This window comes from Salvelinus fontinalis, chromosome 5 (genome assembly GCF_029448725.1).
Source record: "Salvelinus fontinalis isolate EN_2023a chromosome 5, ASM2944872v1, whole genome shotgun sequence".
NCBI classification, from domain to species: Eukaryota; Metazoa; Chordata; class Actinopteri; order Salmoniformes; family Salmonidae; genus Salvelinus; species Salvelinus fontinalis.
This window is the reverse complement of record NC_074669.1, coordinates 12,438,893-12,454,247: the sequence shown is the minus strand read 5'-3', so window position 1 is coordinate 12,454,247 and position 15,355 is coordinate 12,438,893. Positions and strand designations below refer to the sequence as shown.

Below are 15,355 nucleotides of genomic sequence, written 5' to 3'. Positions count from 1 at the left end.
GGTGGGCCTAATTCCCATGGAAGTAGGCTAAATGAGAAATGTATCCATTAGGGAAAACATTGGATGTGCAAGTGCTTTGCATTCAACCTGATCCAGACAAAGAATATCTGGAGATATGCTAAACTAGCCCAAATGTTTGCCTATTTCTGAAATAAACAAAAGCTGAAACAGGCTGCATATCAATGGAGTCCTGTTCTCTTAGTAGGATATCACCCCCAGGCTTGGAACATGTAAGCACACGATCATAATTAGGCTGACTGTTGGAAAGAGTACTGTAGGACTACCTCTGCATGGGCCCCCTTTTCTAATGGCATGCTCGCTCTTCACAGGGCCCCCAGGGGCACCAGCTCGAGCAGGGCCAGGAATGGCACTGCCTCTCTCTCTCTCTCTCTCTCCTTCTCCCAGCTCTCATTTCTGTGTGCAAGCCAGGCAGCCAGAGTGGGAAACATGACTCCATCGGCTAAGGCAGGACAGCCCAGCCCTGTGCAGGCCACCTCCTCCTCTCACCAGCCTAAGGCCACCAGACTGCCACAGCCAGGTGTTGAATGAGTGTCTGTCAACTGACTGTCAATGCAGCGGCCACACGTTACGTTGAAGGCAAATAGTGTGCTCTCTAGCTTGCGGTTGATGGACATAACTAAGTGGTTTTTAATTGTGTTGTGCAAAAATTTACATTTTGAAATACACCATTCGTGGCAGAAATCTCATAGTTGAAAATGAATATGACCTTGTGGTTGAGGAAGTGTATGTATGATGTCACCAAAAGACAGTACAGTATGAAGATTATCAGAAACTGCTACTCCAATAGAAATCCCCGATCACGGTTGCAGGTGACGTTGGCTAGCTAAGCTCATGCGCTGAAACACGTAAATCGTGTCTAATGGTCATCCCGCGCTGAATTGCGCATGTGCATGCCGTCAAATCAAAGGCATTCCTTTGCTATAAAGTCGTTTTGGATAAAAATAAAACGTGTCCATTCGTCACGTTCACGAGGTTGGACTTAAGACATAAGCTCGAATCTTAGGTTGTGCTTTTAGATTGAGAAAAATAACTAAGGAATAACTTTTCACTTCCCTCACTGACTCCTCAAACCCCAAACTCTGGCTTGGTCTGCTTCGAGAGCGTTCCTGGGAGTCTTGCGATGTTGCATCTCTGGGTTTAGAATCTCTATGACATCACTTAAAGGAAGTAGGGGAGCAAAAGCTATTCCTCGTCATGACAGCCTTTGAACTCAAGCAAAACAATATGAACATCTTAAAACCGAAGGCTCTGTTGTCGAAAGAAAAACAAGAGGGCTGTCTTTGGCCTACTCTGCTTGAGGGAACTGCTTGGGGGATGTGTTGTTGACTATGAGCGTAAAGGGCTGGCTGGCACAGTGGAAGTTTGCCAGGGACAGCTAAGCTAATAGGATTGCTGGTGTGTTAATGAAGGGAATGGGAAGACAATGCAGTCCCCAAGATGAAGAGAGCGAACATGAGAGAGGGCGGGAACAGACTGAGTCTTGATGGATAGAGCATATCTCCCCTGAGCCCTGAGCTTTAAGGAAAGTCAGTGCTACCAGCCCAGGCAGCAGTGATTCTGCCCTCTGGCCCTGACAGAACCAATTCTCTGGGCAGGTGACTTGGGTCCTCGGGCCATGTCCCAGGGACAGGGTCAACCCTTGGCTGGGTTGACTGCAGTGCTGCTGCCAGTGTCACTCAGCATTAGGATGCAGACCCTGGGCTGACCAGGAAAGGCAGCCTCTCAGGCCCTAGCACTGCTGAGGACACAGCTAGTGAGAACAGGGTAGTTGTGTGTGAGTGTGTGATCCAGCAAAGAGTGTTTGGAAATGACCAAATATTTAAATTAAGGCAGAACTTGGCTGAATATCTACACATTGGCAATGAATGAGATGAGTTCCCTTAATACAAATGTCAAGTGCATTGAGTATTTGGAAAAGCAGTTTAGGTTACTTCCACTTTATTCCTTACTGTGTTCTATTTTAGTGATTTTTGCAGACCTACACTATATGACCAAAAGTATGTGGACACCTGCTCGTCGAACATCTCAAACAAATCATGGGCATTAATATGGAGTTGGTCCCCCCTTTGCTGCTATAACAGCTTCCAATTGTCTGGGAAGACTTTCCACTAGATGTTGGAATATTGCTGCAGAGACTTGCTTCCTTCAGGCACTAGTGCATTAGTGAGGTCGGGCATTGATGTTGGGCGATTAGGCCTGGCTCACAGTCGGCGTTCCAATTCATCCCAAAGGTGTTCAATGGAGTTGAGGTCAGGGCTCTTTGCAGGCAGTCAAGTTCTTTCACACCGATCTTGACAAACCATTTCTGTATGGACCTCGCTTTGTGCACAGGGGCATTGTCATGCTGAACAGGAAAGGGCCTTCCCCAAACTGTCTACAATATCATTGTTTGAAGCAGCGTTAAGATTTCCCTTCAATGGAACTAAGGGCCCTAGCCCAAACCATGAAAAACAGCCTCAGACAATTATTCCTCCTTGGCATTGCGCATGGTGCTCTTAGGATTGGTTGCGGCTGCTCCGCCATGGAAACCCACTTTATGAAGCTCCTGACAAACAGTTATTGTGCTGACTTTGCTTCCAGAGGCAGTTTGGAACTTGGTAGTGAGTGTTGCAACCTAGGACAGCTGATTTGTACGCCCTACAGCACTCTGCGGTCCTGTTCTGTGAGCTTGTGTGGCCTACCACTTCGTGGCTGAGCTGTTGTTGCCCCTAGATGTTTCCACCTCATAATAACAGCACTTACAGTTAACCGGGGCAGCTCCAGCAGGGCAGAAATTTGACGAACTGCCTTGTTGGAACTGTGGCATCCTATGACGGTGCCACGTTGACAGTAATTGAGCTCTTCTGTAAGGCCATTCTACGTCAATGTTTGTCTATGGAGATTGCATGGCTGTGTGCTCGAATTTTGTACACCTGTCAGCAACGGGTGTGGCTGAAATAGACGAATCCACTAATTTGAAGGGGTGTCCACATACTTTTGTATATATAGTGTACCATCAATATTTTGTTTGGTCTGGTGACACATTCAGAGGAGTTACACCCTGATGTAAATATTTTGCTCCGGTATTGAATAGGCATACATCATTGTTTGACTGACTCTTTTCAATAAATAAGTAAAAGCAGCACGTAACAGAGGGTTTGTCTAACCTGTGTAGATAGGGAGGGTCTTAGAACAGGGAAACTGGTTTGTTGGAGACGTTTGTTAGAAGGAACAATGAGTCACAGGCCTGCTGTGCATTTCACAGCCAAGCTGTGCATTCCTGGGCCAACAATGCTTGTACATAGCACCCACAATACAAATGTTCCTAGCTAACACAGTGCCGGGTTAACCTACTGCGCCGCTCAGAAAAGACTGGAAGCCTAAACAGGTCTCTGAATAACTGGGATCTTTAGCTGAGCTGACATAGATCAGCATAATGTATCACAATTATGCCATCATTGTATATAGACTTATTTTCACTGTATTATTGACTGTATGTTTGTTTTACTCCATGTGTAACTATGTGTTGTTGTATGTGTCGAACTGCTTTGCTTTATCTTGGCCAGGTCGCAATTGTAAATGAGAACGTGTTCTCAATTTGCCTACCTGGTTAAATAAAGGTGAAATAAAAAATTTGGAAACACCACCTCTGACTGATGCAATCAGGTGCAAACAACCCTAACTGAACAATAGCGGAGAACCTAGATATGCAGGAGACCCCGTCATTAGTCTCGGCTATCTTTATTCAGAAACCTTCATTCAGAAAGAGTTTACATTTACAACATAGGCCTACTACTGTAGTAAAAAAATATATATTAAAAAAGAGCACTTTGCCCTGACCTACTTCCAGTGGTTGAAAAAGTACCCAATTGTCATACTTGAGTAAAAGTAAAGATACCTTAATAGAAAATGACTAAAGTAAAAGTCACCCAGTAAAATACTACTTGAGTAAAAGTCTAAAAGTATTTGGTTTTAAATATACTTAAGTGTCAAAAGTAAATGTAATTGTTAACATGTACTCAAGTATCAAATGTAAAAGTAATTTCAAATTCCTTATATTAAGCAAACCAGACGGCACCATTTTCTTGATTTATTTATTTCATTATTTTTTTTGTTATTTACGGAGAACCAAGCTCCATATGAGGCCTTTGTGTTTAGTGAGTACGCCAGATCAGAAGCAATAGGGATGCAACCAGGGATGATCTCTTGATAAGTGCAGGAATGACAAGTTTCCTGTCCTGCTAAGCATTCAAATTGTAACAAATACTTTTTAGTGTCAGAGAAAATGTATGGAGTGAAATAAAAGTAAAAGTTGACAAAAATAAAAATAGTATACCCCAGAAATCTACTTAAGTAGTTCTTTAAAGTATTTTTTACTCAAGTACTTTACACCACTGCCTACTTTGATGCCTGTTTATTGTTGTAACGAGAGCTCTTGCCCTATATCTGGAAGGAAAATGCTCACCATCTTCAACAGTTATGCAAATATAGGCTAAAATACACCGAACAAAAATATAAATGCAACATGTAAAGTGTTGGTCCCATGTTTCACGAGCTGAAATAAAAGGCCCCACAATTTTGCCATATGCACAAAAAGCTTATTTCTCAAATTTTGTGCACAAATGTGTTTACATCCCTGACAGTGAGCATTTCTCCTTTGCCAAGATAATTAATCCACCTGACAGGTCTGGCATATCAAGAAGCTGATTAAAAAGCATGATCACATGTAAACTTTGTATTGGGGACAATGAAATTCCACTCTAAAATGTTCAGTTTTGTCACAAAACACAACGCTGCAGATGTCTCCAGTTGAGGGAGCATGCAATTGGCATGCTGACTGCAGGCATGTCCACCAGAGTTGTTGCCTGCATTTTAGAGAATTTGGCAATACCTCCAAACGGCCTCACAACCGCAAACCACTGTAACCACACAAGCCCAGCACCTCCACATACGTCTTCTTCACCTGCGGGATCGTCTGAGACCAGCCATCCGAAGGCTGATGAAACTGTGGGTTTGCACAACTAAATAATTTCTGCACAAACTGTCAGAAACCGTCTCAGTGAAGCTCATCTGCGTGCTCATCGTCCTTACCAGGGTCTTGACTTGACTGCAGTTCAGCGTCGTAACAGACTTTAGTGGCAAATGTGCTCTTCACAGATGAATCCCGGTTTTAACAGTACCGGCATCGTGTGGGAATTCGGTTTGGTGATGTCAACATTCTGAACAGAGTGCCCCATGGTTGGGTTATGGTATGGGCTGGCATAAGCCACGGACTACGAACACAATTGCATTTTATCTATGGCAATTTGACTGCACAGAGATACCGTGACAAGATCCTGAGGTCGATAGTCGTGCCATTCATCCGCCGCCATCACCTCATGTTTCAGCATGATAATGCAAAGCCCCATGCCACAAGGATCTGTACACAATTCCTGGAAGCTGAAATTTTTCCCAGTTGTTTCATGGCCTGCATACTCAACAGACATGTCATCCATTGAGCATGTTTGGGATGCTGTGGATCGACGTGTACAACAGCCTGTTCCAGTTCCCACCAATATCCAGCAACTTCGCACAGCCATTGAAGTGGAGTGGGACAACATTCTACACTCAACAGCCTGACCAACTCCATGCGATATATGTATATGGCCTCGTTATAGTTATGTCATTTATATATACATTTTTACATTTAGTTTATTTAGTCAATATTTTCTTAACTCTATTTCTTGAACTGCATTGTTGGTTAAGGGCTTGTAAGTAAGCATTTGACAAATAACATTTGATTTGAAGGAGATGTGTCATGCTACATGAGGCAAATGGGTCACACCAGATACTGACTAGTTCTGATCCACACCCCTACTATTTTTTTTTTTTTTTTATTAATCTGTGACCAACAGGTGCAGATCTGTACTATCAGTCATGTAAAATCAATAGATTAGGGCCTAATGAATGTATTTAATTGACTGATTTCCTTATATGAACTGAAATTTAGTAAAATCGTAGAAATTATGCATGTTGCTTTTATATTTTTCTTCAGTGTACTTTCTGAACTAGGCAAGTAATGAAGAGGTCTAACCTACTGCACTTCCCTCTGTAAGCTATACCACCCCCTGTTGCCAGGCAAAACAGAGGACATGAGCCTTCTTTTACACAAAGGTCTTAGGCAGGCTAAACAATACCCTTACACACACAATTTTTTGAAACTTTGGCAAAGTCTACAAAACTTCTTGCACAGCGTTTTTAACATATTCTAGTTTTGGGAAAATAAACTTGCATTGAGATCTAATGTTTCATCGAAGAGAAAATTTGCAGAATGTCAGAAAAGTTTCATCTAGCTCCATCTTCTCTCTTATGTGGCTGGCAGGTAGCCTATCGGTTAGAGCATTGGGTCAGTAACCGAAAGGTCGCTAGATCGAATCCCCTATCTGCCTTTGAGCAAGGCACATAACCCTAATTGCGTCACGGTCACTGTTGAAAATGGCAGACCCTGGCAGTGACCCAACTCTTCGAGGGATATGCAAAAAATGTATTTCCAATTTACACACACACGTGTACATGTGTGAAATCAGACATAATTATTATTATCCCACTTACCGCCACTGGACTTCCTCTCATCACCATATTTGAACGTTCTAAACAGAGGCTTCAGATTTATACATCCTGTGCGACATCTGGCCCCTTCTATCTGTCTGTGGTTATACTGCACTTTAACTGCAGTTACACTGCAAAATTCATGCAGTTATACTGCACTCTGACTGCAATCTTTTTTCATAAGGGTAGGGATTACAAGATAACAGAGAAAGAAAATGTTTCTCACAATCTGTATCTGTCTTTAGACCTGTTTTCCAATAGAGCGATTTAATTATGTTTGTATGGACAGTTTGGGTAAGTTATTCATACTTGTTACTTTTTTAAACTTTTGAACTTAAATCTGCCAGACTGGTTAGTACTATAATACAGTAGCTACAACCAGATATACATTTTAGACTAAATGGTAAACAACCCTTGTTAATACATAGAGTTAGGAGTACTATCAACATAAAGTTGCCTTTGCTGGGAGGGACACACAAACAGGAAAAGCCATCTGCAGGTTGGATGCTAAGTCAGCTAAATAAACCCGTGAGAGAAAAACCCACATTTTCAGTCTACGAGAAACAAACACGCCATCGTTTGAGTGTTTACAATCCAAATATCAATAAGAAAATATATGTAGGTACTGAGACTAGGCTATAATACTAGGTGCTTAGAGTGACGGCTGGGCGATATACTGTATTTTACGATATTTTTTTTTATTTCACCTTTATTTAACCAGGTAGGCAAATTGAGAGCACGTTCTCATTTACAATTGCGACCTGGCCAAGATAAAGCAAAGCAGTTCGACACATACAACAACACATAGTTACACATGGAGTAAAACAAACATACAGTCAATAATACCGTGAAAAATAAGTCTATATACAATGTGAGCAAGTGAGGTGAGATAAGGGAGGTGAAGGCAAATAATATATATATAAATAAAAATATAAAAAAAGGCCATGGTGGCGAAGTAAATACAATATAGTAAGTAAAAATAATAATAATACTTGTATTGATTCATGAACCGGTTTTTACTTTACCTTCTTTAACGGTATTTAAATTTTTGTTTTGTTAAATGTGATATTCTGTGTGTAACGTCTACTTTTATAGTTTACTTCGCTACTCGAGTCATCTCTCTCCATGCCGCTTTCCACATAGACCTAGCCCCGCCCCATCACTCAAGAAGCGCATTTGTGGTTCATCGACCACAAGACACTTGCGTTCAGTCTGCATGGTCAATGCAGCACATTTAACAAGGTTGATAACAATGATGTTCACTTTGCTTCTTAATATAACTCCACAAATGTTTATAATTACACTATTAGTTTGTTTCTAAAATCTGCAAAAAGCTAGTTTGTATTTTCTTAACAAGTTCTTATTAGCCGCTAATGCTAACAATAAATCTTATTAGCCGCTAATGCTAATCACTAGCTAGCTAATAAATGTACTGAGTCAGAGCAAACATAACTAGCTATACAGCCTAAAAATACTACTGATGGTGGAGACCTACATCAGCATGTTGTTTGTGCCAGTTTCTTCTAAAACGAAGAGGAATTCACAAAGCAAGAATATGTAAGCTACATGAAGTAGCTAAGAGAAACCATTAAATGTAGCCAAAGATTATAGGGTCCCCTAGGAAACACTTAGGTTCCTACCCTGTCACAATAACTCCTCCCTGGCATTTTCATTTGTTGTCATGTCAAACACTATATTCAAAGTGCCCTCTATTATATTCTAACTATAATTAAAATAATCATTATATTCCCATGATTCCAACAGTTCACTCAAGTGTTTTGCTCTAAATCACAAGTCAAATCGCAATCGCAACATTTGGTTAAAAATAAGGCCTAGATTGTTTGCCCATATCGTGCAGTCCTACGTGGCAGTGTGGAAATGCTCTCAAATGAGTGTAGGAAATGCAGAAATGTATGAAAATGCTGAAAATCATTAAAACAATCAGAATGGAGAAAGACCTATTTAAATCGCTTAGAATGTATGTTGCCACTGTAGGGTCATGCGCTACTCAAAGCAAATGTAAAACTGTCAATTTTATTTGAAATACTGTGATATATTTTGCCCATGTCTCCCAGCCCAACTTAGTCTATTTCAAACAGGATGGACAATGCTGCTATTGCTTAACTATGAAAACGAAGGAACTGTTTGATGGCTTATAGAAATCGGCAGCTTTAGTTCTAAAAAACTGAAATAAGTTACCTCTGGTTAGTTCAGCCATTCCAATGGGGGAAATGAATGGGGAAAGAATGGGGTTTTGGGATACATAAAATAAGGTCTGAGGTTAACAAAGGCTTACGAGATCTTATACGTTTTATTCTATGAGGTAATATCAGTCAGTTAACCAGACCTTTATGAACTATGAAGACTTTACGTGCTTGTTTTGATTACATAAATGTTTCATAATTCACAAAATGTGATATTCTCAGCGTATCAAAAGAAACATGAATTTCCCCATAGGCCTTGGCCAACGAGCCAGTTAGTGCCAACAAAAAGACACTATTACTATTGCACTATATAAGACACTACAATAGAAATAGGTCCAATTTGATCTTTATCATTATCATCAGATGTATATCCATAACGTTTCTCTCTGTCCCATGGGGAAGTGTGTTGGGGGGGGGGGCACTGGAGATAGGTGTCGGGGCCCCAAATGCGGTTGTCCGGCCCTGCTGAATACAGTGATATAAGTTGACAATGTCTGTTTCCTCCAAAGTTTTCCATGAAAACGTTAACATGTTTTGTGGATCGTCAGATGTTGCTCGAGCTGGTCATCTCATGTCGGCAAACTAGGCCAGGTTGGTTGTCAATAGTTAGCTACGTCACAAAGATAAGTGACAAAATATAACTCTTCTCGCCATAATATTTACAGACGTTCTACTGTAGTTCAGGGGCAAGAGAACACTGACCAGACACAATTTGTTCTGGTTAACCAAGGTTGGACAAAACAACTGCGATAACTATGAGTGATTTGATGGCCATCTTAAATATTCAGCAATTGCATACTCACCTTAAAATAACCTCCCTCATAGTGAGTATTTGGGGGCCCAAATATTGCAACTTCCCAGTTGTACAAGTCCGACTCGTCCACTAAAGTTATCCTGAACCCTTCAACTGGCTCATCTTGAAGACTTTTCATCTCTAACATTAGTGCTTTTTGGGAACTGGCTACATGATGTCCATGAGCCATAGTCCGCGACGATCTGTAGAAACAAAAACCTATCTAGACCTTTTTAGAGAACAAAGGTACTTATCTAATTCCACCACAACCAACCTCTAAAAAACCTTTTGATTGTTCACACGTTTCCTCACAACATCTACAAAAATGTCGTCTGTTATTACGTTCGCGTTCGGTTCTCTTCCACTGTGATCGAACAAACCAACCCGTAAATCTCTCGCTGACAACCAACCCGCTAGCTTGCTACAGTAGTTCCTCTCTCGCCAATCTGTTGTTGATCCTCATTGACCGTAAGACAGAATTGCTCGAAGTAAATTTGAGGTCAACGCAAACTAGAAAACAAACAAATGAACGGCTGTCTGAGTAGGGATCTCCCCTCCTCAATTATACAACAGTAGCTACTTCACCGTGTCGCCACTAAAGTCGCTCAAGCTGGTCCCACAAAGCTTGATGGCCTGAGCAGTGAAGTGCTCGCAAAGCTTTCTGGGAATTGGAGTTATTGAAAAGGCACAACACTCGCTCGGCATTAAGTTAATATTAATAGTTTAAGCAAGGTTAAAATATTGTTTCGGTCTGCAATTGAATTCTTCAGAATCATGAAGCCCGAAACGTTACTATTTTAATCTCGTAAAAAAAAAAAAAATGTTGGGGGAGTGTTTTTTGGTTGCACCTCCAATTCTTTCCATATGGGAATTGACGTTAGACAGTACCTACACACAACCTCCAAATCACTTAGGCTATATTGACATTTATAATTTAAAGGCACTTGCACACAAAGAAAGAATATGCAGTTTCACACAGTGTACCGTATTAGTTATTGGGGAAGGCAGGTTTTTGGGAAAGGCCACTATTGCATGCTGAAGTGAGATGTTGGCCAACTAAATATCCTTGATAAGGTAGTATTTGCATATCCTTTGAATATACAGCATGTTTGATACTCAGACATAGTGATAAGATGTGAATAAAAAGCCTGAAATAATTGTGGGAGTTTATTGGTTCACCTTAACACAAGACTACAGCAGCTCAGCCTTTATTTCAATTTTGGTAGACTTCTCTGTTCTAAAAGGGAATGTTGATAGTATATGACTAATTTTGTCTTGCTCATGTAGTCCCCTCTTAAAACATATTACATCATATAGCTGGAGAATAGACAATGAAGGAGTTGGACCAGACCTTCAAACAAGGAGCGATGAGAATATATTTTAATGTCATAAGCCAAACTCAGCAAGATAATCACTACAATTGACCAGAAAAAAATATTAAGACAGTGGGTAGCTTCTCTGAACTGTATCACAAGACCTTTTCTTCTCTACTCCTCTCAGCGCCATGACACCAAATAGAACCTCCTTCCCTTGATGCTAAATAATTTAAAATATTCAAAGATATCATTTGAATTGTATGAACTTATAATAGATAAAAATACACCATCAAAAACTGTAGCATGATTAATTCAACTTTCACTTCATAAAAAAAAACAATAAAAGAAAAAGACAACCAAGAAATGACAAGGGAGTTTTGTATGTGTGTGTCCTTGGATAGGGAATATATATATATATATTTTTTTAAAGTAAGTATACATTTCCTAATCATGCAAGATACACATTTTTATGAAATACTCTGCACATAACTATTTAATTAGTACAATGTATGATTACAAGTGCTTTTTTCATTGCCATTCTGTAACTTAAATCAATCAAAGCACTTTTCCAGGAAGGATATGTTCTGTGGATAACATCCCTGAAAGTTGTTCACTTTGTACTCACACTAACATGGTGCAGAAGAAACTCATGGAATGGCTCATCTACACTTGTAAGAAAGGAATGTGGGTTAGTTGGGGTAAAAACAAAACATGATGAATCAGTTTAAAGTTGCTACTACATCGTGCTGGACCAGGCAGTGAGACACGTTGAGTGTAACTAGACAGCAAGTACCTCTGAGCAAGTCATGAAAGGAAGAAGCCATTTAAATGATGACCATTCATGTTCATCATTGTGCCAATGCAAATGTGGCAGCAGGGCAGTTCTGAGAGAAGAGAACACTGAAGATCGGTTTATGACTATCAGTGACATGTAGGATGTATTGTATAGTGCGAGAGTTAGTGGCACAGACGCAAGAGGTTTGGATGATATGAAAGACAAACATCTTGACTTACGACTTGTTGGCTTTCTCAAGAAAGGAATAGTAAACAAGAAGCCACATTGGTTAATACTGATTAAAAATAAAATGTATCAACTAAGTACCATTGATCTCCCAGAATGAAATTACAACTAGAATAGCCTTCCATCCCCATTGGTGATCTCAAACTAAGCCTATCAACACATAGGATAACTTTAACAGTTAAGTATGGAGAGCCTGCTATTATAGCAAAGCCACGTGAGAGGCCCTAGCTGCAATATGTGATAGCTGGCCTTCATTTCCCACAAGTTCTATATTACTTTGTCACTCATTTCAGATACTGTAGACATGCCCGAGGCAAGAGAGAGTGGTAGATGAGCAGTACAATATCCTTCCACGATTACAGCATAATCAAAGCGATAAATCATACAATTGTAAAAAGACACCCTTCTACCCATGTCTGTAATAAGAGACAAAGTAAGGAAACCTGACAATGTTCACTTTTGGAAAAGGTTGCAGAAACTAAATTTCAGGGAGTGCCAGCGTGTCTAAATTCTGACCTGGTCAAAGTGTAACCGCCGGTATTCTCTTTTTCCAATACACTCTTAATGTAACTTTCCAGCTCAGGCATTTCAAATTCTTATAGGGATTGATATGTTACTGTGACACGGGTCAAACTGAAGCTTAGCATAGTTGAAGCATGGAGCAGTGACACCAGAGGGGAGGTCAGTCTCCTTCAGACACGAGATCAGGTCAGGTATGATTTCAGCTCAGAGGTCAGCTCAGAGCAGTTTAAAAAGTTGACATGACATTTCCAACTTGGGCCAGTCAGAAGAAGTCACACATTCTACAGGACTATAGAGGAGAGTAGTAGTAACACGCTGATGTTTAATGCAACAGGGGGAAAGGCAGAGACGGACGTCAGAAAACAAAAACAGCAACAAACAAATACAAATCAAGACAGTAAAAACACAGTTCAACCAACAACAAAAAAAAGTCCAGTTGTCAGATTACATTACATGACCGTCACAGACTGTAGTGATGATGAGAGAGAGTGGAGGGGGGAGCAGGGAAAACAAGGTTGAAACTAAAAGCGCACAGAGGGGGTTTGTATAGAGCAAATCAGTGTAACAGTGAAGGAGAAAGAGCAGTTCTGAGGGCAAGAGGGGCGTCAAGGAAATGTGTGATTCTGAGGACTAATTAATAGGGTGAACCTGGGAGTGCCAGCCGCAGTGTTTGTAACATGATTACATGTGTTTCAGTGAGGGAGGGGTTGAGCAGGGGGTAGGGGGGCATCAAGGGGCTGTCAGACACAATCAGCACTGAGAGAAGGTCAGCTTGATCTCATCCAGCACATTCCTAAGCAGCCCCGGCTCGTCACATTTAGCATCGATAGACACGGTCTGATCAGCCTGTGACGGACAGGGACACACAGACAGAGAGGGCAAACGTTACAAGGATGTCTGAGGAGAAGATCTCATTTGAGTTAAATGGAAACCAATGTTTGGATGTCTGGCCCCCAGGCTGAGAAGGAGGGAGCTACTTACAGTTTTGACCAGCAGACACACGTGGTGACCCTGGATTGACCTGCTGTACATGGAGGCACAGGAATCAATCCTCTCCACCACTGGTTGAGACAGGAACACAACCGTAAGCTCATTAAACAACTCAAAATCTAAAGGTCTATATTTACCACATCATCATCTTAATGTTCATTCAAAGAGGGAGATTTCTGCAAGACGACACGGTGAACTACAAATCACCTCAATAAATATGTCCACTCTCCACCTAATACCTCCCAATGCCCTACCCTCTCCCCCTGTATTCCCCAGTCCCTATCATATCCCACACCTTCTCCCCCTGCCTCCCCTTCCCCCTGTATTCCCCAGTCCCAGTGTACCCACCAGAGAAGTGGTGGTGGAAGCAGATCCTTGCCAGTAGATGGTGAAAAGGCTGGTTGACTCCCTCCAGCTTCAGAGAGCTTCCCTTGAGGTCCCCTGACTCCAACAGCTTAGCATACGCGTCACTGTAAACAACAACAATCACATTCACTACGCATCACATACTAGCTCACAAGCAGTTTAATCTTAAATTCAGATCAGGGCACAACACACTAAGCCAATAGCTCCAAATCTACAGTTAGGTAACATTCATTATTATTAAAACAGCAGAATGAGGTTCTTTAGGGACAGCTAGCTGCACTGACCTGTAGCAGGGAGTGGTGATCAGGTATGAGGTGCAGGTAAAGTGCAGTTTAAAGTCTAGTTTCTCGTGAGTGGAGGAATCCTCAGTCTGTAGGAGAACATTATAACAGCAGAAGGTTAACAATACACTTTTACAAGTGAGAAAAAAGGTCAGTAGAACCTTGAGCAGTGAAATAAACTGTACCCAGAGTCAAAGAGGGATAGTGGGGGAATGTGAGGGCTTTGTGGAGTTCAAGACTAACTCACCTTGACTATGAAGGTGAGGGTTCCCTTCAGTTTCTGGGGCATCACAATGCTCTGCACTGAGAAGATGAACCGTGCCTCGTTAGAGATCCCTGAGGAACAAGAGAGAAAAAATTGATTAGTCTGGATGTAAACTGGGAATGGGAATATTTGGATGGGAATTTAGCTCTTATTTCAACAACAGTCTCCATAGCTTTTTCCTCCTCCCAGTCTCTCCTGCTTCCTCACCGGGGGGCAGTTGGAAGGGCACGGTGAGGCTGTCGTGTGGTCCGGCTCCCTCAGGCCGCTGCAGCTTGGAGTTGAGAGAGTCCATCACATTGAACTCCATGGACTTGATGAAACTGTCACACTTATTTTCAAAGATGACAGAGACCACCACCTGGCTACCGTCATGCAGGTTCCCCTGGATGTCACACACCTAAAGAGGGAAAGAGAGAGGGATGCAGCGGAGGTCAACCCACTCCGTAGCCAGCAGTGTTCACACAAGGAGCCCAGCAAATTGACTTGCATGCAAACCAGCAAATCGATTCAACCATTCCAATCCCATGTGATTTTTATGAAGCAACCTGGAAACAGCACTGATAGGACAGTAGAATCGTAACGTCACACACTCAAGAGGATGCCCCTGGCTTATGGTGTTGTGAATAACAGGGTTACATTTTCCAATATACACATGTCTCTGCATAACAGCTTGGTTATCACAAGGTGATTAAGCCAGGGGGCACAGTCTGAGAAAAAGCACAACACAGAACATCTAGAAGATTCTCCTGTAAAACCCATAGCCTGCAGTTCACAGAACTTCAGCCAATACCTCATCAGCATCCTGCTTCATCTTGAAAGAGAGAAAAAGAGGGAGCATAAGGAGGGGTCCACTAACAGTACATACAGTGCATTCGGAAAGTATTCAGACCCCTCAACTTTCCCCACATTTTTTATGTTACAGCCTTATTCTAAAATGTATTAAATTATTATTTTCCCCTCATCAATCTACACACTTCAATCTTGTTCTCCCATCTCCACAGAGGAACTC

General features: G+C 41.5%; 2 protein-coding genes across 3 annotated transcripts in view; both read right to left on the bottom strand.

The window, feature by feature from the left end:
• Positions 1–10,236, bottom strand: part of LOC129855133 (ubiquitin-conjugating enzyme E2 R2-like) — a 30,368-nt gene extending 20,132 nt beyond the window's left edge. The window contains exon 1 of the mRNA XM_055922482.1: positions 9,596–10,236. Coding sequence (XP_055778457.1) covers positions 9,596–9,775 — 180 coding nt within the window. The 5' untranslated portion in view covers positions 9,776–10,236. The remainder of the gene's footprint in view (positions 1–9,595) is intronic.
• Positions 10,237–10,937: 701 nt separating this feature from the next.
• LOC129855132 (AP-3 complex subunit delta-1-like) overlaps positions 10,938–15,355 on the bottom strand; it is a 55,850-nt gene continuing 51,432 nt past the window's right edge. For both annotated transcript variants that reach the window (XM_055922479.1, XM_055922480.1), the window contains 6 exons: positions 14,554–14,743; positions 14,329–14,417; positions 14,085–14,170; positions 13,783–13,904; positions 13,426–13,505; positions 10,938–13,290 (listed from right to left, as the gene is read on the bottom strand). In XM_055922479.1, the coding sequence (XP_055778454.1) occupies positions 13,195–13,290; positions 13,426–13,505; positions 13,783–13,904; positions 14,085–14,170; positions 14,329–14,417; positions 14,554–14,743 (663 nt within the window). In that variant the 3' untranslated portion in view covers positions 10,938–13,194. The remainder of the gene's footprint in view (positions 13,291–13,425; positions 13,506–13,782; positions 13,905–14,084; positions 14,171–14,328; positions 14,418–14,553; positions 14,744–15,355) is intronic.